Source organism: Podarcis bocagei, assembly GCF_964188305.1.
Source record: "Podarcis bocagei genome assembly, chromosome: 3".
Taxonomy (NCBI): domain Eukaryota; kingdom Metazoa; phylum Chordata; class Lepidosauria; order Squamata; family Lacertidae; genus Podarcis; species Podarcis bocagei.
The window spans coordinates 48,308,518-48,336,313 of NC_138127.1; the positions used below are offsets into that span (position 1 = coordinate 48,308,518).

A 27,796-nucleotide genomic window follows, 5' to 3' on the forward strand; every position below is an offset into this window, starting at 1 on the left:
TTCACCTGTGCAGGGAGAAGGAAACGCCTCTTTCGCACACCTAAGATCGCACTTCTAAAGCCCTCCGCTAATCTGGACTGACGCCTCCTGGTCCTGTTCTCACAAAGCAATCAGAATCTCCACCCGATTGGGGGTCCCTGCGAGAGCAGAGGATGCGGGACTAGATAGGCCTTTGGACTGATCCCGCAGGGCTCTAGTTCTGCTTTTACCCCAAAATGTGGACTGGGGGTCGGTGTGGAGGCATCCGGAGTGAACATCAAGTCCACACCACGAAGGGTGCCCACAACCAAACCATATCCCCACAGTGATCATGAGACCTTGGCGTCCCGACTCGAAGGAGGAACCCCTTTCCCCACGGGCAGCGAGCACAACCCTCAAGTCAGCTCCGGGCTTTGGAGAGGAGGGGGGCAAGCCGAAGCGCCTCCCCGCTGCCGCTAAGCCCGGCCTCTGAGCCGCGCCTTCCTCCGTCCTCCCTCCCTCCCCTTTCACTTGCTCTTTGCTTTCCCCTGTCACCAAGGCCTGGCAGGCGAGAGAGAAGCAGGAGGAGGAGGAGAAAGAGGAGGCAGCGGCGGGCGGGGAAAGGAGCGCCGCGGAGCAGGCGGGGGGAGCAGCAGAATCAAAACAAGCGAGACACGCCTTTCCCGCTCGCTCCCTCGCTCGCGCGTCTTGCCGTGGCCCGGCGGCTGGGGTGGGTGTGCATGCGGCGGGGCCGTGGAGAGCGCGCGGGAGGGCGCCTTTGCTCCTCCGCCTGACAATGGAGCTGCAATAAGCCGCGGTCGGTGGCGGAGCCCAGCAGCCGAGCAGTAGCAACAGCGAGAGAGGAGGCAGCAGCAGCAGCAGCAGCAGCAGCCGCCTCCGCCACCGTCGCCTTCTCCGCCTTCCCGCTGCCGCGACCCGCTCCTCCTCCTCCTCCTCCCTCGGCGATGCCGAACCAGAAGAGTAGCAAGGGCAAGAAGAACAAGCGCGCCAACAGCAGCGGGGACGAGCAGGAAAATGGAGCCCTGGCGGCGGCGGGGGCGGCGGGCGGAGGAGCAGCGCTGGCCGCCGTGGTGGCGGCGGGGGGAGCCAGCGGGCCGGCGGCGGCCGCAGGCAGCGCCGGAGGCTCCGGAGGAGCGGCGGCCGCCGCGGGCTCGGCGCCGGGAGACTCTAAGAACGGTAAGTACCCGGGGAGGCCGAGAGGGGGGCGGCGCGGGCGGCCGCGCAACTTCTCCCACTCTCTCGCTCTCCCTCTTGCGCGCACCATCTCGCTCGCTTCCTTCCTGCTCCTGCGGATGGGCAGGGCGGGCGGACTCTGACTGGCGGCGCCCTAGTAGTTGCGAAGCTGCCCGGGCCTTCGATGGCGCAGCAGTCCGAGGATGTTTAAAAAAGAAAGAAAGAAAGACCGGGGGGGGGGCGAGCGAAGGGCCCTGCTCCGGTGCTCCGAGGGCGGCCGCAAGTGCGTGCGCGGCCTGCCTGCCCGCGCTCGCCTCGCTTGCAAATGCACATGGCTCCGAAGCGTGCACTGGGAGACCGTGCCTCCCTCCCTTAATTGTAAGGGTCCCTATCTTGGCCACCCTCCGCCCCTATTTATTTGCAAAAGCTTGCGCTTGACGCTTGGAACCGAAAGTAGGGTGGCCTGCCTTTTCGGTTCCCGTGCCCGGCGTGGCGTACTGAGACACTGCTGGGCCCGAGGTGCCGGACTCACCATGAATGGATTTGAGTCATCCTCGTGCAAGACTGTGTGTGTGTGTGTGTGTGTGTGTGTGAAGTTGGGAGATGCGGGGAAGTGGCCTAACATCTACTAGGCATGCTGTACACGTGCGCACCCCGCTTCTGAGGCCTGCAGTTTTAGGCAGCTGGCCTTTGTTTTAACACAGCCGGAATCGTTTGGTTCTGTTGAAAGAAATGTGCAAATGCTGGGGTGCTGTTTGTTAGTAAGACTGGTCGGTAGATAGTCCCGTGTCCATGCGTTTAGTCCTGACTCTCTCACCATCATGGGCGTCCCTGCCCATCAGTATCTGTTACCTGAGGCATGGGAGAGAGAAGCCCCAGTCATCTGCATTACTGTTATTAAATATATTAGGTGCCGAGTAACTAGGTTAGACAGTGAATGCTGAATAAGCATTAGAAGGGCAAAATAGAAATTATTTGTATTAATAGGGCAGGGTAGAAATTTTTGTATAAATAAAGATCCTGTCCATGATTACCAAGTGTGCATACCTAGCTGACCACTCTGAACATGCCCTCGATTCTGAGCGATTGGTGTTGATCCTCAAGCTTTAGCCAGGTTGCTGAGCCTTTTTGGCCAGCTGACCTCATTGTACCATGGTTTGAATTGCTGGGAACAAGTGATTGATTAAATAACTCCTATTTCTGCAGCAGGACTGATGTGTGGCCCAGCTGCCACTGTGCCATTGATCTCTCTATACTTACCTACCACCATCTGTAATGAACAGGAACTATTGCTTTCTCTTCTCCCTGACCTTTCCCTGGGTGCCCATAATAATATTGCATTGTGAGTACTTCAGGTTTGAGTGGAATGGGATGCCTATTTTGTAGGTGAATTTTCTTCTTTGGAAAGGTACCGGTGGGTGCTTGGATTGCTTTGGTCCAAGGGTGTGTGTAAAAAGAAACAGAACTATTAGACCAATGAATAAAAGTTTGCAAATTAGTGATGTAAAACTTCTGCACCCAGACATGGTTATTTGCATGCTTAAAACATTAAGAATAGGGTTGATATTCAGCGCTGGTTTTATTTAGAGTAGAGCCACTGAAATAAATGGACATAATTAACTGCATTTCACTGGGTCTTCTCTGAGCAGGACCTGTGTTGAATACATGTCTAGGAGTTTGAAGGAAATAGGAAGAATTTGTGCATTGCTTCTTCTGCCTACTACAGTGATGGGCACAATAACTGCTGTCTACAGTTGTTATTATTAGTGCCCTTTCAGGAAAACAAAATAAGAAAATTTGCAGTCACCAGGAGTAGCTTTTGGCACAATGCCCACTAGTGATGAAATATAGCAATCCGATAGTTTGTGCTAAATATAGGACAGATTTGGATGAGGTTTGATAGTGCATGTGTGTAAAGGATGGCTATTTTTGCATCTCAATAAGGATATGTTCCCAGACTTTGGCTCCTCTTCCTCAAGCTGGCATGTTTCAAAAAGAGTGTGTAGAGAGAGTGGGCGAGTGGGCGAGCATGAGAGGAGGAGGAGTGGGATTTGCTCCCTTTGCAACTTGTACACTATTGAGGCTTCTAAAAATTAGGGGGATACTGTGGTCCTTTCCCCCATCCTTCACCGCCTATCTATTGCACTACTTGGTGCACACATCCATTTGTTTTTCAAACAGTACTTAGTTTGTTGTGGAGCATCTATATCCTACAATAGTATTAGCTCTCATGTTAATAGGACTTATTTTCTGATTTATTTTCTTACAGTTTTTGTAGCAAAATTGTATTGGGACATGGCCCAGAGGCTCCCTGGTAGTCATCAAACCACTGGTGTGACCAGTGTATGCTTCTGGGTTCCTGACTATTCCAGTGTGCAGATTCTACAAGGCTTGCTTTCTGTTGTAGTGGCTTAGATAAATTTGAAATGTTTAAATGGCACAGAAAGTTTCAAGAAAGAGTAAACACACACACACACCATGAATCAGAAAGCATTTCCTAAAGCTACAGTGTTTTAAAAAATAGATTGTGGTTTGGACTCCTATAAAAAAGTAAATAAAAACATGTGTGGAGATTTCTCCTATCATGGTGTAGAAAAATCTCCTATTAAGTTTTTCAACAACTGGCTCAAATTTGCAGGTAAGAATTTCAGAGTTAAGTGTACAGTGCAGTATGAAAATAAGTATCTGATGGAAGATTAGAAGCAGGTGAATGCAAATTGTCTGGAACCCTTCAGGCCCTGAGGTATTTTCAGCTGAGTCCTGAGGTCAAAGAAACTGTTAACCTCTGCCTGGCATTGTATTGCTTGCTACATCATGCTCACTCACCTTGAATATTTTTTGCATTTTTAAAGCACTTGTGGGTATTCAGATCTGCTAAGATTAATGAGACTGGGGGAATCCAGACATGCATATCAGTGGAGAACAGAACACTTGGTAACTCACAAATGAGTGTGTTCACTGATGCTATTTAAAAGAGAAATCATGGTGTCTTGGATTATATGGAAGTTCTACCTGTTGTGTGTGATCACTGATGGGTCATTCACATGTGCACATTATGTTTACCACCATCAAGTGGTGAGCATACTGTGTGAACTAGCCCTGCATTTGCCTTAGTGGTCTTCTCAGCAACAAACTCAGCCAAAGTTACTATACACTACAGCAAGCTTAATTGTAATGTGTACTGTACTGTATTACACTTAACAAAAGATTGCTGTTTAGAATAGGTTTGCAATGAGCTTCAGTCCCTGTTTTATGAGCCATTAACTTGTTAAGTTATAAAAGGGAAGGTACATGTTTGTACATAATGATAAATCAAGAGCCTTGGCTTAATAAACCATACTTAATATGCAGTCTATGCTCCCACTTTCCTCTTTCAGGAAAAAGAATCATGGTTTGTTTTCCATTAACAACCCAAGATTTGTAAGCCAACAACAAACCTTGGTTCAAGGCTGGCTACCCCTCCCCCCCCAGCTTGTTAGGGAGAAACAAACTAGGATTCCCAGGTTTGGATGTAACACTAAATTATACCCTTCCTGGTTTGTTTACCCACACATTCAAAAGAAGGGAAGTGGGAGCAATTGTGTTGCATGCATTAGCCTGCAACTCAAGTCCAGTATGGTTTTTAAAAGCCAAGATTCTTGGTTTTTCACAGGGGTGGCAAGCCCATGGATAATATCTGGCCGGTGACCTGCTACCTCTCCAAAAATTGGCTCTCTTTTCTGTTTACTGAGCTGTAATATCTTGCAATGATGTTGCACCAGAGGGAAAAGAAGGAAAGGATAAATGGAGGGCTTTCTTCCCAATGCAACAGTAAGCTGGGAGGAGAGGTTCAGCTGTAATGGGGAGGAGCAACAGTGCTGCCTGCGTGCCTTAGTGTTTGTGTGTGTCATGAGGACATGGATGCACATGTGTGTGTACATGAGTGACTGTGTGTGTGTGTCTGTGTGTGTGTGTGGCCTTCAAGCCAAAAAACGATAGTCAGCTCTGGTTCATTGTTACGTACAAATGCAACCAGCATCTCATACTTTTGCACAACCCGTTTTCTATAACCTGTCACTGCTGTTGTCTTAAGCTTTTAGATCTTCATGAAATGTTCATGGCTGCTGTAGAAGTATATTGTGTTGTCAACTTCTTTTGCTAAAACCCTCTCGGCTGGAGTTGAATCTCCTTTTAAAATATACATGTTGGGTAGATTTTTTTTAAAAAAGAATGACTTTATGGATTGTCCGTATGTGAGGGATGAGGAAGTCCAGAAATTCCTGGACTACAACATCCATCACCCTTGCTCACTGGTTATGCTGGCTGGAGTTGATGGGAGTTGGTGTCTGACTATATCTAGAGCAGGCTTCCTCAGCCTTCCAGATGTGTTGAGACTACAATTCCCATCATCCCTGACCACTGGTCCTGCTATCTAGGGATCATGGGAGTTGTAGGCTAAAAACATCTGGAGGGCCGAGGTTGAGGAAGCCTGATCTAGAGGGTCACATAGCCCATGTCCTGCCATATATATCATACCTGGGTATATACAAAACTGCCTTATACTAAGTCAGACCAGTGATCCATCAAGCTTCAATGTTCTCTTCATTAATTGGCAGTGGCTGTCTAGAATTTTGGACAGGGATCTTTCCGAGCCCTACCTGGAGAGGCCGAGGAACGAATCTGGGACCTTCTGTCTGCAAAGCAGATGCTCCATCACTCAGCTGCAGCCCTTGCCTTTAAAAAAAGCCCTTAACTAGCCCCTACTAAAAGAAATGTGTAAGACAGAATGAAATTGTAGAGTAGTTGGACTCCTTTTGTTTTGAAATTACGATTTGTTCTTACACCTATTCTACTGGCTGAGAGCTAATTCAAACATGCAACTTTCAGCACGTAATACAGTCTTCTCAAGGCTTTGTACCAACTCAGTATTCAGGTACTGGGTGTTTGAAAACACCCCACATCACTTTATAAGCTTCTCTATGTATAAAGGTAGCATGCCACCTTGATTTCCACATGAATGGAGGTTTTGATGTTTTTCAGTGGTGGTATAGGCACATGAGAGGGCTCTACCAATGTGTTGGACCAAAGTCTTAGACCAGTTTGGAATGAAGTCTGCTAGCAGAGACTTGCTTTATTTCTTCATAGTTGTACAGAAGCTGCCATTTTTAGCTGATATTAATCAGCATTGCAAAATGTTACAAATCCCTGACAAGTACGGTTTGTTTGTTCAGCTAGTCAACAAAACAACCCCAGACCTGCAAGGTTTGCCTTATATAGGCTTCATTCAAGGTTGTCCTGAAATGCCATTCAGTGCTATCTTACAGTTCCCTGACTCAGTGCTATCTTACAGTTCCCTGACTTAATTATTGTTACTGTTTCTCTGCTTTTGAGCAAGGGTTGAAAACATGCAGCCTTTGACCCAATTTCAAAAGTCTTCTACAAGCACTCAGATCAGATCTCCTGGTTGCTTCCTCAGCAGCCTGCTGGGCTTTAAGGAGCAGAAAGAGATGGGGTGACCTGATTCACTTTTGGTTCTGGTTCATCCACTGCTGGCTTTCCTCCTGCCCACAGCATGTGGTCCCCAACATACTACTCCTGAAGAAAGGCAGCCATCAACAGACGAAAGGTTGCCTATTGCTGCTTCAATTCGGAGTGAAGGCTCCTGATTGTCCCTCTGTAAGTGTGGGGCTCTCACTCTTGATTGTTCCTTAGCAAGCATGGTTTGCCTTTGGTACTGTTAAATTGGGTGCTGAATGCAAGCTGCTTTGGTTTGCTTGGGATTGTAGCCCCCTGATGTCATATGATTAACAGCTGGGCAGCCATGGAGGGTTGGCCGTGATTGCTTAGACATTGGGCCATACGTGGGCTGATTTCTGCGATGTCTGAAACAGTATCTTTTGTTCCGTTCCTGTAAGTGACTGAAAAAATGTTGTATTCATTATACAGTACTTCCCAGAATTGCCTCCAGAGGCTGTTGTACTATGGGGATGGAAATGAACTTTCAAAGTTGAGTGGTGAGCCAGCAGATGAAAATGAAAGTACAGAGCAATTCTAAATCATGGTTTGCTTGTTCATACACGAGAAGGTTCAAGCTGAGGTGGTGTTTGAGTTGAGTATATGCCGGCTTGTTGAATCCATCCACTGTACCTTGTCACTTAGAGAGAAGAAGCTCATGCAGCTTTTAATCCTTCTCTCTCAATATATGGGCAGTAAGGAACGTGCTAAGGATGCACCAAAATTCCCTGTTGCAGTTCATGCTCTGGCTGGGATGCTAAGAAGCAGTATTAACTGTACTGTTAATTATGGGTGTGTGTATGTAAGTGCACATGTTTGCTTGTTTGCAAGGTGGAAAGACTTGGAGCCATCTCCTGCTCAAGAGACATCTATCATTGGGTCACTATCTTAGAGGAGAGGGCAGCAGGAAGTTAATGTGGATCTGAGTTGAAGATCAGAGATAAAGCAGCGCTGGTAGCTAAGCTTGTGTGGGCATCTAAAATTGGGATCTGTTCCGCTCTTGGCAGTGGGACTTTTTTGTTGATAAAATGTAAAGGGGGAAAGTGTATATCTTGAGCTCTTTGGAGGAAAGGCTGGATATAAATGTAATAATAATAATAATAATAATAATAATAATAATAATAATAATAGAAGATTAACCCTCCTCAACTGCATTGCCCATTTGGAGATTTTGCTGATGGGGTGTGTGTGAGTGTGTGTGTGCAGATGTGCGAGTGTCTGCCTGTGGTTCATCTGTGTGGCAAACTTTGGTCCCAACCAACTTTTGGACCCCACCCATCACTGGCCTCCTCTTGGATTGATGGCGACAATAGAATCTGACCTTCAGGATCAAAAAAGGTTCCCTACCCCTGGCCTGGAGAAGAGAGGGTTTGATTTCTACCTGAAAAATGAGAGAGGCACATGGGTGAACCAAATACTTGTCATTGACAGCAGTACTTGGTTTAACCTGAATACACCCCATTTAGAACTGTTTTCTTTTTACTGTTGTAAATGGAATACATTTGCATTCATCCTTCTTTCTATAGAAGCTTGATTGCTTTTAGAGCTCCTGTGCAAGCACTAACCTGTTTTGAGTTTTTTGAGTGATCTGATTGAAGGGGATTTGGCTAATGTAACATTTAAAAAGTTGCTTGTCACTTTACAGTTACTAAAAGCTCCACTGCTGCAAGTTGTAATGTATGTGTTACCTAATTAGGCCTGTACTTAGCTGCTCCTTTTACTATGTCTCTTTTAAGAGCTCGTGTACGTACTGTATTTCACCACATAGCTGTTGTACAAAGATATAATTGCTGTTGTGGTTATAAAAGCTGAGCTGAATATTTCTCATTTCTAATCTCAAAAGTACTGTAGTGATTTGGGAGACCCTGAAAATCTATCGTTTTTACCTTTAGCCTCCATGGCTGGGTTGGTACCGTATTTTTTGCCCTATAGGACACACTTTTCCCCCTCCAAAAATGAAGGGGAAATGTGTGTGCGTCCTATGGGGCGAATGCAGGCTTCAGGAGAGCCCCAGTGCCAGCCCCACAAGGTCCGGGGACAGCTGGGAGGCGCAGCGCGTCTTCCCGCTGTCCCCGGACCTGGTCTGAAGGCGGGTGGCGGGGAGAAGAGTGCTTTCCCCCGCTGCCGGCCCCACAAGCGCCTGGGGGGGAAATATTTTTTTTTTCTTTATTTCCCCCCCAAAAAACCTTGGTGCGTCCTATGGGCCGGTGCGTCCTATGGGGCGAAAAATACAGTATATGCAGTTTATCAGCCTTTTGCTGCCTCAGTAGCTGCCCCCCCTTTCACTCTCCTCATGTGATCCCACCTAATCAGATCACTGGATGTGATGATGCTACAATCCTGTGCATCCATTCAGACTTGGCTGCTTACTGCACTAAGAGCAGATCAAGTCCATTTACAGAGAAGCAAGGCTTCCTATTCAGGTCACAATCATGGATCACAGAACTAATATTTCTGCTGTCCTTTTGACACAATTCCTGAAAAAACTGCCCAAATGTGGTGTGCTTTTTTAACATTCTGATTAAAGTTTTAGCAAAACAGGAGAAGTCCCATTTGGGCACAATTCTATTACTTATCTTTGAATGGTTACAAACTACTTTAGAAGCAGTAGCTGGTGGTAAGAGATAAGCAAGAATCTGATCAGGCAGCTGCTGTGGTTTGGGAACAGCAGCATTCTTTGGGAAGATGGCAGTTTCGACTAAGTCTAATTTATTGAGTCATACAGTATAAACCTAACGTCACAAAGGGCAGATGACAGCAGTTTAAAATATCTAACATTAATGCTACCAAGTGAAGTGAAAACAGCAATGTTCTTACCTGCACACTCGAACACGCACACTTTTTATACTGTCTAATAGTCTCCCTCCCCTTACACAAGATGGGCAACTGCTACCTTTTTGCAAGCTATATCTGATCATTCAGGTATGTGGAGTGTTACTTTGTGTAAGACGTAGCTTTTTATGAACAAAGGTGGTAAATAAAATTCTTAGAATATTTACTTCAATCTTCAGATCACCTATTTTGGAAGTTCTGAGATAGATTTGGGAAGCAGGAGTTCAAGAAAAGAATAGTGTAATGTTAAACTCCAGAGCTCACTGCTTCCTTGTCTTCAGAGATCTGCATGTTTTCTGAATTCCATGTTACAAAATTGCTTTCAACATATATGCCAATCTAAAGCTATTTTTTCTGTTGAATATCACTTCATATTATCTACAAATCCTTTCTGAATAACTCTTGTAAGAAGATTACTTGACTTACATCATTATCTAGCCTCTTGTATTGCTACTGCATAGTTGACATGTGAAATCAATCTCTATTCACCTTTCTTACAGGATGCTACAGATACATATTAGGCTTTCTTCATAATTTTGTAAGAACACATCTGTGTGTAGTTTTCTGCCCCCATCCCACCCTGGTACTTGGCAGTTTTTTAAGTAGATCAGATGTCAGGGCTATGTGTAAAGAAACTATGACCTTATTGTGTTCCCAGTGGTTAATGTCCAAAACATAGTCTTGAACAGAATCTCCCACCATTCCACACACTAGAAGAAGTGTGTCCTCATACTGAGTGTTAATAATATGCATAGATGCAAGAAACATGACTTACCTGAATCTGTTTCCCTTCATCACATCTCATTCTTACAAGCAAAATATGTCATAGTCCCTTTGCCACCAGGTATGATAAATGGGGATTATAGACCCCTCTGGTAGTCTACACAATTTAGAGTGTGATGTTGGTGAGGTAAAGGTAAACCACTGAGTCTCTTGGGCTTACCGATCAGAAGGTCAGTGGTTCAAATCCCTGCGATGGGGTGAGCTCCCATTGCTCTGTCCCAGCTCCTGCCAATCTAGCAGTTCGAAAGCACACCAGTGCAAGTAGATAAATAGGTACCGCTGCGGTGGGAAGGTAAACAGTGTTTCTGTGCACTCTGGTTTCCGTCATGGTGTCCCATTGTGCCAGAAGCGGTTTAGTCATACTGGCCACATGACCTGGAAAGCTGTCTGCAGACAAACGCCAGCTCCCTCAGCCTGAGAGCGAGATGAGTGCTGCAACCCAGCGGCGTAGCATGGGTTGTCAGCACCCGGGGCAAGGCAAGTAATTTGTGACCCCTAACCCCTAACCTGCCGCTGCTGTCAGCTTCTTCTTGCTGCTGCCTGGTCTGGTCTGGTGTGGTTCTCTCCCGCGCTCAGCGCTGCGCTGGGCGGCCGCTGCACTGTCCCTCCCCCAGATAGTCCCTCGCTCTCTCTCCGCACCGCACGCCTGACACCCACCCCCTCCACAGTGGGCGGCGACCCAGCGGCTCGGATCGGATTCGCACAGCCAGCACTGCAGTGAGAGAGAGTGAGTGAGCCAGGTAGGGGCAGAGAGCTGCGAGTGCGAGCGCCCCTCCCCAGATGTTGCGCCCGGTGCGGCCGGCCCCCCCTGCACCCCCCACGCTACGCCACTGCCGCAACCCCATAGTTGCATTTGACTTAACTATCCAGGGATCATTTACCTTTACCTTTTTTTTGCCTTGGTGTTGATTTTTTTCTGAACAGCACCTGTACTTGGGTTTGGTGCTGAATCTGGAGTGAGAAATGGTTTAAAGTGAATACCTTTTAAAATATCACTGAAGAACAGTTTAAATGTGGTCTTAGGCAGGCTAAAATTGTTTACCTAGGAAGTGTTGTTCTGGTACTACATAGTGCCTGAGGTCTTGATTTAAACATGAATCTGGCGGCTTAGAGTTCTACACTTGTGAGCTTTTAAAACTTATTTGGCTTCATGTTTTAATCAGATTTCATAGTTCATGGCTTACGTTTGTTTGCATGCTAGGCAGTTTTCAGTGGTTTTAACAGATTCTGGAGTGGCCAGTTGTTAATGTGGCTTCTTTTTGAAATACAAATTTTCAACAAAAATCTGCACATGCAATTTTGATGTTGCATGTATTTTGTACCTTAGTACTACTCGTATCTTGATAAAATTTAAAAAGCCTCTTCCAAGCCCCTTCTTCCCTTTCCTACTGAATTTGTTATGAACAATTAAAAATAAAATAAAATTTGTAACAATACACATAATAAAATAACAGTGTTCAACACCTTATAGACAAGATTTTATTAAAACCATGGGGGGGGGGTGGCATAGGAATAAATTAGATTACAGTACAATCATTGCCCCTTTGCTACCCCCAGCCCTACTTCATAGGGACTCCATGGGAAGTCAGCTATGTCCTGCTGGTCCCGATTGTGGAGATGAAAGGATACTGATTTTGCACACACAATGATGCTGTTGTCGAATAGCAAAAAGCAGCCTTCCCTGCACCAGGGAAAATGTACGAGGCAGCCACACCCCACACTCTTGCATGCACATGCAGTCACACATGCATCTCTCGGTGTATATGTCTGTCTCTCACACCAAGCAATTTCAGATACACACAACCACACAAATATGTCTCTATTTCCTCAGGTACATGTCTTCCTCTCTCACACGCACCGCCCATGCACATAAACCTCCTCTTCCTCTCTCTCTCAAACAAACACACCCCATACTCCCTCTCTGCCCAACTACATCTGACTGCATCAGACTACACATACATGCACACCCCTTTGTTTCACATGTACACAGAAAACATATACCGTATTTCTCACTCCATAAATCGCACCTACTTTTTTGGGGGGGGGGATTCAAGAAAAAATACATATGTGGCTTTTGGAGGCTTTTGCAGGAGGTGGGGGAAGTGAGAGAGCCTCGCTCTGTCCCTTCCCCCACCTCCTGCAAAAGCCAGGGATAGCTGCGTGAAGCCTCCCCAGGGCAGCAGGATGAAGGCTCCCCGCTGCCCTGCGAAGGCTTCACGGGCTACCCCAGAGCTGCTCGACCCAAAGAGCAGGTTGGGGAGCAGCGGAAAGGCTGCGTGCAGCCTTCCCGCTGCTCCCCGAGCTTGTCGGGGCTGGCGAGGAAAGCCCGGTTTCCCCTCCCCCCCATCCCCAGGGACCACATATTCGCTCCATAAGACACACAGACATTTCCCCTTAGATTTTAAGAGGGAAAAAGTGCATCTTATGGAGCAAAAAATACGGCATATATTTCCCTCCATCAAACATCTTCTATAGCATCTCACCTGTATATTTGGGTATACACCTCTTCAAGTTGTTTCCAGTGCTCTCTGTTGTTTGCTTGCTGCATCCACACAAACCCTGCTGTTAGTTTTAGTAGTCCATCCATCACATAGATTTCTGTCGTCATGGTCTGTTAATATTGTAGGGTTTCCACACCAGCACTGCTTTTGCTCCATCAACCTGAGCTTTCTCTTGCCGCATGCCCTGCATGTGTCCGTTTCAACTTTGCAGTCTTTCTCACTTGCTCTGTAACTTTTTATCTTTGTTGGGTCCAATTATTAGTTTTTCTTTATTTTAATGATGTGCCTAACATTGCTCATTCCAGGGCATGTTTCATTGTTCTTAAACTTTTTATGTTTCTTTGTGTCATGGTCCAGTTCTCTGCTCCATAACACACTACGGGTAATATACACATAATGAATGCGTGCATAGCTTTCAGATCTGAGGAGACATTTTCATTTTTCATTATGAAGCTGAGTTTTCCAAAGGTGGCCCATTATTATTTCCTCCCCCCTCCACTTTATTCTTTGGTTTGATATTATCTCCCCAGTATATATATATATTGTCCTAAATAGATGTACAGTGGTACCTCGGGTTACAGACGCTTCAGATTACAGACTCCGCTAACCCAGAAATAGTAGAGTTAAGAACTTTGCTTCAGGATGAGAACAAAAATCACGCGGCAGCGGCGTGGTAGCAGTGGAAAACCCCATTAGCTAAAGTGCTACCTCAGGTTAAGAACAGTTTCAGGTTAAGAATGGACCTCCAGAACGAATTAAGTTATTACCCTGAGGTACCACTGTCTTCTTTAACTTGCTCTGTTTCCATCCAACATAAACACCACAAATCTCTCCCGACTCTCTATCACAAATTACACATACGTATCTTTATCAGTCACAGATGCATAGAAAACAAACTAAAAAAATTCCTTCCAGTAGCACCTTAAAGACCAACTAAGTTAGTTCTTGGTATGAGCTTTCGTGAACTAACTTAGTTGGTCTTTAAGGTGCTACTGGAAGGAATTTTTTTATTTTGACTATGGCAGACCAACACGGCTACCTATCTGTAACTAGAAAACAAACTGTGAGAGAAGAGGAAGAGGAGAGGCAAAAATGAATGTGAGCAAATGCAGTTACAGTGGTGCCTCGCAAGACGAAATTAATTCGTTCCGCAAGTTTTTTCTTCTTGCGAGTTTTTCGTCTTGCGAAGCACGGTTTCCCATAGGAATGCATTGAAAATCAATTAAAGCGTTCCTATGGAGACCGCCTTCAGACCAGGTCCAGGGACAGTCTGTCCCCAGACCTCTTCTGAAGGCTGGCGGGGGAAGAAGGACTTTTCTCCCCACCGCCAGCCTTCAGAACAGCCTTCTGAAGGCTGGCGGTGGGAAGAAAAGCCCTTGTCCCGCCGCCAGCCTTCAGAAGAGTTCCCGGAGGGCTGCCTAGGCTGCGGATAGCAGCCTGCTGCCCGGTGCGAGGCAGACATCTGCAGCTTGGGGTGCCCTGCAGGACTTCCCCGCAGGGCTCTCCAAGCTGCGGATAGCAGCCTGCTGCCCCGCACGAGGGGCGCTCTTAAGCAGAGCGCCCCTCGCGCGGGGCAGACATTCGCAGCTTGGGGAGCCCTGCAGGAGTTCCCCGCAGGGCTCTCCAAGCTGCGGATAGCAGCCTGCTGCCCCGCACGAGGGGCGCTCTTTAGCAGAGCGCCCCTCGCGCGGGGCAGACATTCACAGCTTGGGGAGCCCTGCAGGACTTCCCCGCAGGGCTCTGCAAGCTGCGGATAGGCGCAGCAGGCTGCTATCTGCAGCTTGGAGAGCCCTGCGGGGAAGTCCTGCAGGGCTCCCCAAGCTGCGAATGTCTGCCCCACGCGAGGGGCAGCAGGCTGCTATCCGCAGCTTGCAGAGCCCTGCGGGGAAGTCCTGCAGGGCTCCCCAAGCTGTGAATGTCTGCCCCGCACGAGGGGCGCTCTGCTAAAGAGCGCCCCTCGTGCGGGGCAGCAGGCTGCTATCCGCAGCTTGGAGAGCCCTGCGGGGAAGTCCTGCAGGGCTCCCCAAGCTACAGGTGTCTGCCCCGCGCGAAGGGCGCTCTGCTAAAGAGCGCCCCTCGTGCGGGGCAGCAGGCTGCTATCCGCAGCTTGGAGAGCCCTGCAGGGAAGTCCTGCAGGGCTCCCCAAGCTGTGAATGTCTGCCCCGCGCGAGGGGCGCTCTGCTAAAGAGCGCCCCTCGTGCGGGGCAGCAGGCTGCTATCCGCAGCTTGGAGAGCCCTGCAGGGAAGTCCTGCAGGGCTCCCCAAGCTGCAGGTGTCTGCCCCGCGCGAAGGGCGCTCTGCTAAAGAGCGCCCCTCGTGCGGGGCAGCAGGCTGCTATCCGCAGCTTAGAGAGCCCTGCGGGGAAGTCCTGCAGGGCTCCCCAAGCTGCGAATGTCTGCCCCGCGCGAGGGGCGCTCTGTTTAAGAGCGCCCCTTGCGCGGGGCAGCATGCTGCTATCCGCAGCCTAGGCAGCCCTCCGGGAACTCTTCTGAACGCTGGCGGGGGAGAAGGGCTTTTCTTCCCACCGCCAGCCTTCAGAACAGCCTTCTGAATGTTGGCGGTGGGGAGGAAAACCTTCCTCCCACCGCAAATCTTCAAAACAGGTCCGGGAACAGAGGAGAAGCGCTGCGCGCCTTCCCCTCTGTTCCCGGACCTCCCACCACAAGCCTTCAGGACAGGTCTGGGAGATTTCCCTATGGGCTTTCGTCTTGCGAAGCAAGCCCATAGGGAAATTCGTCTTGCGAAGCCTCTAAAAATCGGAAAACCCTTTTGTCTTGCGGGTTTTTCGTTTAGCGAGGCATTCGTCTTGCGGGGTACCACTGTACTTGCTTTTGTTTCAAGTTGAGATGAGGGCAGTTTACAGGGTTCAGAACATGGCAGTCTGATCCATTAGGGGGTTGTTGTTGTTGTTTAGTTGTGTCTGACTCTTCGTGACCCCATGGACCAAAGTACGCCAGGCACTCCTGCCTCCTGCAGTTTGATCAAACTCATGTTAGTAGCCCATTAGGGATAGCTAACCTTTTTTGGGATGCATTCCGCATTAGCCCATGGTAAGTGTGCTGAGGCCCATGGTGCAAAAGTGGGTGTGACCAGTCTTTATTGAATAGTATACATACTCAACCTGGGAGTTCCATTGAACTCAATGTAACATGTATAGAATTGCATTTGTAAAAAGTTTACTAAATAATATATGATCTGCTCTGCCTTCCTAGTAGGGCTGAAATTAATTAATTATATCAAATGAATCGCTTTAAATGACTTGAAAGTTTGAGCCATTTAATTTAACTTATAGTATGTAACTAATCAGGAAATGCTGTTTTTTAAATTAAAAAACCCCCCTATTTTGTATACAAATGCTTCTAAAATTGCAAGTTGTAGGGATAATCTTAGAAGAGGCATTTCCTCTTTTTATCTCGTATAGGAAAGAATATATCTTCTGGGGCACCTATGCAAAACTAGGTTTGAGCAAATTTAATTGATTTGGATTTCTTTAATTGCCAACTTTGCAATGGATCACTAGTTTCAAGAACTGTATGAAAAAAGGGGGGGTTTCCTCTCTGAGCACTTCTTTTACTTGGGTGCTAATGGACTTTATGGTCTCGGTCTGGAAGAATTGGTAGAACCTGAGCTAGCCACCTTATGTTTTTATGCAAGATATTTAACTCAAATTATTTCCTCATACCTCTTAGTCTTCCTAAGGTACAATTTTCTTCACACCAGGAGGTCTAATTTCTGAAAGTGAAATTGCAAAGACTTTTACTGTTGGAAATCTGTGTTTTATTGGAACAGCTGGTTGAAGTTCATCAAGTGTATTAAAGGCCATGGGAAATTCTGACATTGGAATGCACAAGCATGTCTTGTTTTTAGCATTGTAGAGCTTGAAAACATCTTCTCCCTCTTAGGCTTGTCTTTGCTTAGTCGTAGGCACAATTTTTAAAAAGGTTGGATTTAACCCATATGGCTTGATTGAATAACTTCTTTATGACATGCACAGTTTGGAGAAGATAGCAATCGGAGTTTAATCTTGTTTCTGAATAATTTTGGGCTCTAAAATAAAAACATTTAGGATGAAGGCCGATCTGGAAATAATGAGCTGTGGGCCCTTTTATAAAGGATGCGTTATGTTTAGGCAGCAATGCAACATACAACTTGTTAAATTATTTTGTTACTAATTCAATGAACACAGTGTTGCAGTTGATAATATTACTTAATGTTGTGAGTCACATTGAGAATTTTGTTACGGAGTGGGTTGTATAAACACCCTAAGTAAAATAAATAATTGTTGAACCTGGTATCTTAGACAAGACATTCCTGGTGTCTTCTGGAGGAATTTTCACTTAGTCACTGTTGAGAGCAAAACATACTGTATTTTTCCATGTATAAGACACCCCATGTATAAGATGACCCCTATTTTTTTAAACCCAAAATTAAGAAATTAAGTTGTTTAGCTTTTTTGGGTGGTGGGGGAGGTCACTTCCACCAATTGCTCACCCGCCTGCCCCCCACTGTTGAATGCTTGCCACTGCCGATCGTACCCCTAGCCGCAGCCGCCAATTGTTTGCCCACCTTTGCCATAGCTGCCAATCGCCTGCCCAATTGCCACAGCCAAAGCCAATCGCCAGCAGGCCATGCCGCATCCACCAATCACTTACCCAATTGCTGTTGCCAATCGCCTGCTTGCTGCTGCCATTAATCGCATGTCCCTTCTCTGCATTCACTATCCGTGTATAAGACGACACCCAATTTTTTGCCTATTTTTTTTTTTTTAGCAAAAAGCATTGTCTTATACAGTGGTACTTCAGGTTACATACGCTTCAGGTTACATACGCTTCAGGTTACAGACTCTGCTAACCCAGAAATAGTACCTCGGGTTAAGAACTTTGCTTCAGGATGAGAGCAGAAATTGTGCTCTGGCGGCGCGGTGGCAGTGGGAGCCCCCATTAGTAAAAGTGGTGCTTCAGGTTAAGAACAGTTTCAGGTTAAGAACAGACCTCCGGAATGAATTAAGTACTTAACCTGAGTTACCACTGTACACGGAAAAATACGTTAAGTGGCTTGATACCTCCCTTCTTTGAAACGATATGGATTCTCCCATTACACATTCCTCAGTTTGTAGAATAGTACCAGTCTGTTCATGCAGCTTCATTTATGTACCAGAAGCCCTGGATTGTCTCAGGATAACTTGTTCTTGAGCCCTTTGAATAACAATGGCGGATACTGATTGCATACAATACAATTGATACATTTATCTGTTCTTTGTCCTGCAGAAGCTGCTTGTGCTACCCCACTGATATGTAGCTTTGGACGGCCTGTTGACCTCGAAAAAGACGACTACCAGAAAGTGGTATGCAACAATGAACATTGTCCCTACAGCACTTGGATGCATCTTCAGTGTTTTTATGAATGGGAGAGCAGCATTCTGGCCCAGTTCAATTGCATTGGGAGAGCAAGGAGTTGGAATGAGAAGCAGTGTCGACAAAACATGTGGACCAAGAAGGGATATGATCTCGCCTTTCGTTTTTGCTCTTGCCGGTGTGGACAAGGCCACTTAAAGAAAGACACCGATTGGTACCAAGTAAAACGGATGCAAGACGAGAAGAAGAAGAAGTCTGTGTCCGAAAAGAGCACTGGGAGGTCAACCTCGGAGTCCTCGGAAGATGTTAAGAAGTGCAGACCTGTCAACAAACCGCAGAAAGGTTTAAACCACGATATCCAGCGGCGGCATTCGATGGATCGGCAGAACTCTCAAGAGAAAGGCACTGCTAGCAGTAGCTACCCAGTCCGTTCTCCCTGTGGTTCTCCAGGCCAGTCCCCTCCCGCCGGCTACTCTGTCCTTGCCCCCACACATTTCAGTGGGCCTCGCTCTTCACGATACTTAGGAGAATTTCTGAAGAACGCCATTCATCTAGAACCTCACAGGAAGAACATGGCCAATAGCGGCATGTTCCGGAATGCCCACTTTGATTATGGGGCATCTGGGCTACAAGCACACAGGTCGGGACATTTTGATGCCCCTGTCCAGTTTTTGAGGAGGCTTGACCTATCAGAACTTCTTGCTCACATCCCCCGGCATAAATTGAACACTTTCCATGTTCGGATGGAAGATGATGCCCAGGTTGGTCAAGGAGAAGATCTACGGAAATTCATTCTTGCAGCGCTCAGTGCCAGTCACCGAAATGTTGTCAACTGTGCATTATGCCACAGGGCATTGCCAGTATTTGAACAGTTTCCTTTGGTGGATGGAACCTTGTTTCTTAGCCCATCAAGACATGATGAAATTGAATATGATGTTCCCTGTCACCTTCAAGGTATGGGTTGCTTCATTTCTTAATGAAAACTTTGCAATTTATATCTCATTTACTGTGCTGCGTTTTCTGGCAGAAATATACCTTACCATGGAACTGTGTTTAACTGCAGAGAAGCTCTATACTTGTTCAGGTGTAAGAGAAATGGAAGAATATTAACACAGGAGTGGGAACACAGGAATGAAGATGTTAGATCCATATCTATCTCCATCAGTCCATGCTAGTTACAAGTCTGAAGTGAGCAAGCTGCTTCTACTTGTGAAAGTCCTTGTTACAGAGAGGGGCTTCAAGATTCAACATCACATGGGTTGTCTCCATGAGAGGCTCCTCTGCTTCATACAGTTGAGGACAACAGAGATTACAGGGGTGGAAAGAAAGTGGATCTAGTGTTGTCATAGTGGCCTTTTCATGTGCCATATTCTCCAATTTCTCTTAACACCTGAGTCGGGCTAATATGTGAAAGGAATATGGGTTGCTGTGCTCTTTCTCTGCCTACTGTTAGGCCTCAGCCCTCAATAACAGACTTTTATTTACTCTCACAAACATGTCAATCTCTGCCAAGGATGAAGTGATATGGGTAGAAGAGTTGATGGGGGTGGGGTGGAATGTCCCTGCAAAAGAAGTGAAAAATGACATGGTTAGGGACAGGAGAAGAAGAATGAAGTGGTATGTCGTGATAGATATATGAAAGTTTAGAGAATATTCCAACTACGTGTTTATAGAGAGGAGGAAGGTAGAGGCTGTGGTTTTTAGTTCTTTGTGACTCTGGTTCCCTGTATCTACATTGGGCAGTGTTCAAACCAGAGTTTGAAAACTACTTCAGATCATAGTTTGAAGTTGCGTGTTAACCATAGTTCACCCACTTCATATGTCATGAAATATGCTTACAAGGATTACTCTTGCAGCATGCTCCCACTCCTGGTTTAGAGGATTGCAAAATAGTTTGTGAATTGGACCAATCTGGAGTGGCCAGAGTGGTGGGGCATTGGCAGCCTTCAGAAGGAAGATAGGGTTTGAGTAACCTGGGTATTCTGAATTGGGTAGAGTGGTATAGACACTGCACCACTTTCCTGCTTTCACATTTGAATCCTCTCTATATTTACGCACCCAGCCCATGTACAGATTTATTCATTTCTTGTGGTCTGAGCTCTTCTTTTATTTCCTGGAACTGAGTTAAAGCAGTGACTTTGTGGTATGGAGAAATGGCATACTTTTTGGTCAGTGGGATACTTTTTGCGTTTCCTGAATACTTCTCTTCTCTAAGGGCTTATATGATTTTCTGTTCTGCCCAACCAGGACATCTATGTAAGACCTTTATTTCATTAATTCATACTAACCTAACTTGGCAGATGTTCATGGCAGCTAAATAATAATAATAATAATAATAATAATAATAATAATAATAATAATAGCAGCTTAGAGGAAATTACATCTCTTCCGTGATTTTGTTCTTCAAGGGGCTCAAGGTGATGAACATAATTAGTTTTAAAAGTTTGGTTAGCTAAAAAAGCCAGCTTCATAACCCATGGATTGAACTTGGCTTGTTTTGAAACTTACTAAAGTTTATTGTAAGTCAGGATTCCTGGTTTGTACTACAAAAGGAGCTGCTCTTCCTTTTACATTCTACATTCTACATTCTACATTTTACATTCTAGAGTTCAGGATGCTACCACATTCTCATTTCTACACACACAGTGTACGTCTCTTACAAGTAGAACATGGGATCTTTCTCTGTCTCTCTCAAAAATTTCCTAAGATCTGCCACTATAAAATGGCCAAACTAACCATAGATGGATGAAATACTTCACTATTGCAGTTCCAAAGTACTTGGGGAGCGGTAGCTGGAAATGTCTGGAAACTGGAACTTCCCCTTTTTCGTTTATTGTACCCAGGAACATACCTAACGTTTTCAGAATGCATTTTCTTACCAAAAATGTCTTTCAGAGTACCAAATCTTTGTTTTCCTCTTTACAGGAAGGCTCATGCACCTCTATGCTGTTTGTGTAGACTGTTTAGAAGGCGTTCACAAAATTATCTGCATAAAGTGCAAGTCCCGGTGGGATGGAAGCTGGCATCAACTGGGAACCATGTACACGTATGATATTCTAGCAGCGTCTCCCTGTTGTCAGGTTAGTATACAGAATTACAGTTTCTATCTTATCTCTAACTAGGCAGAAAAGAAGAAGAGTTAGATTTCTGATCGGTAAAGTAAGACAGTTGAGATTTCCATTCAATTTATCTAGATAAAATGCATTGGGGGTGGGGGAGAGGGGAGGGCGGCAATAATTAGAAAAGATGCAAGGAACCACTATATATATGTTATGCATGGGGGTTTCCTGAAAGCCTTCTGATGAGGGAGAGGCAGAGTTTGTTGCATCATTGGTCCCTCCTCTCTGCCTTGTTCCTTTTTATACAGCTGAATGCTTGAAAAGGGCCCATAGATTTATTATCTTGGTAACAAGAAGGTCAGAGACTAAGACAGAATACATAAAAAGGCACTTCCAATCCCTCCCTACTCGGGACTGATTCTTACTTTATTTCTTTGTATTTCGGCACATGTACCTGAAAACAAAATAGATGCACAGCCTTTCAAGTACGAAAGGTAGGCATATGTAGAAAGCTTGTTGCAAAACCCCCGCAAAACAAATCCTGACACAGTTTCTCTTTCGGTGTTTCTGGGCTGCATGCAGCAATGCATGCACAGATTTCTTCTTGCACAACAGAACTTATTTTTCCTCTCTTATCCCTGCACCCCTCCCCAAACCTGCCCTGGAGCAGAGTTTGAGGGTGTGCTGGGGGCTGCAGGGGAGAGGAAAGGAGGAGGAAGTTCTGTTGTGCAAGCAGAAATCTGTTGCACAAGTGCAATGGCAACTTTTGATACCACCCTCTGTTGTTTTTTATTCAAATATGTCTTTACTTCTCTGTTGCACAAGTAGGCAAAACAGTTACAAACAACAACCCTCTGTTTTAAGTCTAAAAAGAAACACATGCCTGCCTGACTCCAAACATATATGCTATTCGCACTTACTGGGGCACACATGTCTGCCTGAGTGCAAAGAATTAAGTGAGAATCTGTATCAAGTTCCTGGCTGAATCATATGCGAGTAAATGATTTTTGAGACATCTCTTGTTTTGTCTCCCTGCCTCCCCACACCCTCTTCTAGGCTCGACTGAACTGTAAACACTGTGGGAAACCTGTTATAGATGTACGTATTGGAATGCAGTATTTCTCTGAATACAGCAATGTTCAGCAGTGCCCACACTGCGGAAACTTGGACTACCATTTTGTGAAGCCATTTTCGTCGTTTAAAGTTCTGGAGGCTTATTGACAAAAGCTTTGCCATAGTAATAGCTATTTTATGAGTATTGTTCCTTTATTTTACATATCTTTTATAAGATCTGTTCTGTGAGGGGGAGGGGAGGGGGCTTATTTTTTTTTTCTAACTGAAAGAAAGTGCAGCAGCTTTGTGTGATTGTGTACATGTGTTCCTAATGTAGATATGTGTCATCAAAACCGTGGTCCTCTTGCCATGATCTCAGTTGAAGGCAAGGGATGGGGCAACAGATTGTCTCTCGCTCTCCGCACTCATCTAAGCAGGGAGGGGGGAACACCACTCTCTTTTAATTAGGGCAGAGTAACTTCAATACACGGAGAGAAGTTATGGAAACCAGAGACTGGTTCCAAATAGATTTCTTTTCTTGTTGTACGTGTAGATTTGGAGGGAAGGGGGAGGATCTTCATAAATGGCTCAAAGAAGTGGATGGAAAATCCTATGACTGTCCTTACAGATGGATGGAATATTATCTATGGAACAGGGTGATAGGACCTCCTAGCTAAGGAGCTCTTTGTCGTTATTTCTGCCCTGGCCCCATGCACTCAAATACACTCCACATCCCAGTATGATGTGTGGGCCACTGAGAAGAGAAAGAGGCAATCTGAAGGGTCTCAAGTTGGCATAATCTCTCCATGGTTTAAACCACAAAGCCTCACATCTTGCCCTTAGATCCACTCTGTGCATTTGCTGTGTCTGGATGAGGTTGGTGGTCAGGCTGGATGAGATCCCAGTGTTTGCCTCTTTCGTAAGAGAAACTCCCACGTTGTTGTTCCCTGCTGAATTTGCCATCGTCACCCCTGGGAGCAAGATCTTGTCTTGATAGTATAAGTAGTTCTAGCTCATATACTTTGAGGTTCTGTCTGATGAGGTGAACTTAAAACGTTGACAAATGAATGTAATGCTATGTCAGAAAATGCACTGTTTAAAACAAAAAAACAACCCCCCTTATTTTTGCATAGTGTCTTCCTGGAGTATATATTTGATAATCGGAGCTACTCTCACTGACAGATCATAGTGTTTCCGCTAACATTGTAATTCTAGTAGTCAGGGAAGTTGCTTCTACCAAAACAAACACTGAGATCTTAATTAGTTGCATTAGTTCAGCTTCTTCGAAAGCATTAAAAAAAAATTCTTGCGGTTCTCAGAAGGATTATTGAGCTCAGTGCAAAACCTGTTATTAAGAGGTTCCGTGCATCGGTTGGTTTGACCCTTTTGTCTCTTACTGCACAAATGTAGGAAATGAGGTACAAACCAAATGGATTGTGTTGCTTAAAGTGGTCCACTCGGATGCCTGAATTTTCCTGTAGGGTAGATAAACTAAATGAAATACTACATTTAAAAGAATATAACCCTTCACTCGAGCCAAGCTGGTATGCACCAGTGGTACAGGGTTTGTCCAAACACCCCATTTTAAAAAATAACTAGTATTGGTGTAAGCATGCCCTAAGATTGTGTGTAGGCTCATGTGTAAATGGGAATTGTGGAATCAGCTGGGATATGGCAGGCTAAAGGTTCCGAAGAGCATCTTTGGATCACAGAATGGGCTTCTGTTTTAACAGGTATTTGTGCCATATAACAAACTGCAGCACTTTGTCATGTAGTAGTGGCCTGAAGACCCCTTGGGTGCATGGAATTAAATTCCATCTTTCTTTTTGTTTTTTTGCTTGTTTGTTTACCCTGGCCATGATCTAGGTGGTGCTAAAATATGAAGGTAGATGCTACCTTATTTTAAACCAGTTGACTTCTACTTTTGGATACCTATTTTGAAATGGCATTTTTACTTAACTTGTAAAAGCTGTAATTTAGCTTTGGGTTGAGGAATCCAAAGTGAAATTAATGAACTGATTGATTTTTGCATTCCCAGTAGATTCAGAATCAAAACCAGTGAGATTTAGGAACAAAAATTTCACATGATGTTTGTATTTTAATTCTTATCATAGGCTCCTTATGAATTTGTTTGCTCCTTATGAAGATGTTTGGTTTTTAAAGGAGGGAATATGTTATCTTTTAAATTGTGATAGTTTGGAGTATTTTGTTTTTTGGAACAGATATTGAAAATGGGCAATCTGCTTGAAAACTTTATGGGACTATTATTCATAAAATAATTTCCTAAGAGAAGTAGCTTAAATTACTTTCTGTAAATTAGCAGAAATGTTGTTGTAGCCAGTGGAACACATAGGCCACTACATTGTTGCCTGGGTGTTTTATTTGGATGGAGTGGGGTTAGCCATCCACCTTGTACACTGCAGCTCTGGTCAGATCTACCCCCTGAGCTGTTTTTAGGTGCAGAAAATGACATGGGAAGAGCAAATCACAGTTCATCAATATAAGGTTGATCCTAAGTCATTGGCACAACCTCAGTGCATGAGAATACACACTTAAGCTCCATGAAATTTAAGTGGATCTAATCAGCCCAAACTCCCTACTGCATAATAGACACTGTGTAGCTTGGCAAAATATAGTTTGCAAAGATGTAACTCCTCCATTGTACTTAAGGCAAGTATGGATTTAAAATGAGTCACACAGTCTCAAAAGAATGCAAAAACCTAATAAAGCAAATATGTAACACACAGTACGCTGCCTCGTAAACTAAGGCTTCTGCTTAATATTAAAATGTCCAGTCCTTGCAACAGCTCTGACTGCTTGAACAGTTGATGTAGTCTTTGGATCAAAATAATGCTACTTAGAATTCTCACTTCCCAAAATACTCACTTTCATATATATTTTTCTTAGTTAATCAAGAGGTCAGAACAACTGCAATCAAGGCAGCTCAGCTGCAATTAAGCTTTTGTTTGTTTTCAGCTGAACTGAATATAAGCATTTTCAGATTTTATCTTCCAGTTTGTATACTCCATACAGCTAGGCATTTTGCATGGATTTCAAATCATGTGGCACTGACTGACCGTTCTGCATCTGAAGGGAAGAATGGTGGCAGTTCTGTCATTGTATGCCTCACTGTTTGAGGCCTGAAGCTCCTTCCAAATTTGCATTTTTTATTAGATTGCCCTCGAGAAATCTGTGTGCGGCTCACAGAGGCCCTGAGCTCACACTTAATGTGCATGTTTTATATGCATGCTTAAGCCCACACCTCTGCAAACAGCCTCACTGTTCTGCAGTTTGTACACAGAAGTCTGTGCTCAGTAGGTAGCTTCACAGAACGGCCATTGTCAGGAGGGGACAGAGGGTGTGCCAGACCTCCACTTCCCCTGCTTCCTCAACAGGAACTGCCAGGAGGCCCTGTTGCCATAGCTCCTAGGCCTTCCACGCACCTATATTGCCAAGTGGCACTCCATGGGGAGCCAGATTGTACTCTCAAGTTGCTGATTCCTAGAGTTTAAGGTAATGGTGGCACAAGAGTGGTAGGACTTGGTATCTGAAACTACAGATGACCATGACAAGGGAGAGTCAGGCTAAGTTTTAATGTTCTAGACCGGAAAGTGGTAAAGCAGCTCATAGGCTACGAGATTTAATTTGCCTTTTAAGGAGGAGTCAAAATTTATGGGTCTAGCCCATCCAAGGCTAGGTAAGGTTTTTAACTCCTTGTTGTTTTAAACCGGTGACTTTATTACGGACACTTCGATTGCACTGACGAAAACGTAACAGACCCTGTTCAAATGCATCTTCCCGTGTGCATTGGAAAGTGGCACTTGAGACCCTCAAAGATGGAATTTTAGTGTCTTCTGAGATACCACTGCATAACTGTGTGTGTCAACATCTAAAAAAAACAGTATTTGCAGGATTTAAATTGCAAGGATGCAGTGTTAATCAGATGAAAGGTTAGGAGCTAAACCAATAGGGCTGTGCAAAAAAGGATATTAAATTTTGCCAGCAAAAAGTATCAGTGCCTTTATGTGCAACAAATGTGAGTAACATGTTGCATATAAAAGGTGCAAGAAGTTTTATATTAACAGCATGCACAATTGTCCACTGTATTTTAGTACTATCAGAGTATTTTTGTTTTGAAACCACCTTAGCCATGAAATTCTATATTTTAAGGCATTTGTCCTTGAGTTAATATGGGCCTGGCTGTCTTGTTCTGTTGCTTAATGTAATACTTCCAGGCAGGCATGGGCAACTTGGTGGTTTGCAGAAGGTGCCTGGACTGCTCTCCAGGTTACAGCCAGAGTGCAAGGCATGATGGCATCACTTCTCACCTGCCTCCTGCTCACACATCCTGATGGGAGGAATGCCTGCCAGGTAAGCAGTGGCTCCTTACCTGCTCTATTTTGGCCTGGCCAGCCTCACATAGGAAGCAGCACTAATCTGGCAAAAGAAGCCTGCAAGGAAGATGCACACAGTTCTGTACCTGGTAAGCAATCCTTTCTTCAGAAGCTGAGAGTTACTGTGAATCTTCTGTTACGATTCTCACGCTCTGAGGCCAAGCTGCCTTGTGGGGTAAGACAGTTTCATGGCGAGGGAGCAGCGAAGGCCTCTCTGGGAACTCCTGGGTTATATTGCATCTGGAAAGGCTTTATTTTTCATCCATTATTTGTTTTAGTGAGAAAACAGACCCCTAAATTCCATGCCCATATAGTTTCTCTGCAAAATATCAGGATGCTTTTATTTACTGAGGCACTCACATTGATAAAGCTATGTCAGAAACATGACAGAAAGCTTCGTATATCACACACCTCTTAACACGTTGAAAATGGGCGGGTTTGCGTTTTTTTGGCACTTGCAGATATAAACTAAGTTTTGTTCCTACTATTGCTATAAAAAAGGCATTGGGAATCAGATATTGTTGGAGTCTCTGATCACTGCCATGATCTCTAATCACTGCCAAAACTGGGACTAATGGGAATTTGAGTTGGGCAACAGGTGTCCCCATCCCTGTTGTAAAAGTACATTTAAAATGGTATGAGGGAAAAGCGCAGCAAATCTACATGCAGTCCTAAGATGTTTAGCACCAGTAGAACCCTAAAGTGTAGAGCTTGACTTCATCTAGTATGATTCTGTGGCAACAATCAAACAAGGCCCTGCTAATCCGTTAAGTGTACCTAAGACAGTGTCAGATTGTGGCTTTTGTCTGTTAATAACACATGAAATGGGTGGATTTCTGAGAGCAAGGTTTGAGGCAACATGTGATTCTGTCAGTGTGTTCTGTTGATGGGAAGACATGTCGCAAGTTTATGTTCATTTCTCTCTGATTTTATTGTACGAGGTATTCAAGGACAAAGTTGTGAGGTTACAAAGCCAGCCCCGCTATGTTTGTCAAAAAAGCCTTTTTTTCCAAAAGGGAAAAAAAAAAAGTTTTGGATTGCACTTTTGCAGAGGAAAGAATATGTACATAGCAAATGAATGTTGATGAAATTTAAAATAATTGGTTATGATGCCATTTTTGTGTGGTGTTAAGTTTTTTGGTTGTGATTTATCTGTAATAAAAGAATAAATTGCA

The 27,796-nt window shown here is 44.9% G+C and overlaps 1 protein-coding gene across 1 annotated transcript; it reads left to right on the top strand.

Moving 5' to 3' along the window:
- Positions 1 to 510: 510 nt before the first annotated feature.
- On the top strand, positions 511 to 27,796 carry HECA (hdc homolog, cell cycle regulator). The gene is made up of 4 exons (XM_081187489.1): positions 511 to 1,155; positions 18,029 to 19,069; positions 21,041 to 21,195; positions 22,231 to 27,796. The coding sequence occupies exons 1-4, from the start codon at positions 924 to 926 to the stop codon at positions 22,393 to 22,395; spliced, it is 1,593 nt and encodes a 530-aa protein (XP_081043615.1). The 5' UTR covers positions 511 to 923; the 3' UTR covers positions 22,396 to 27,796.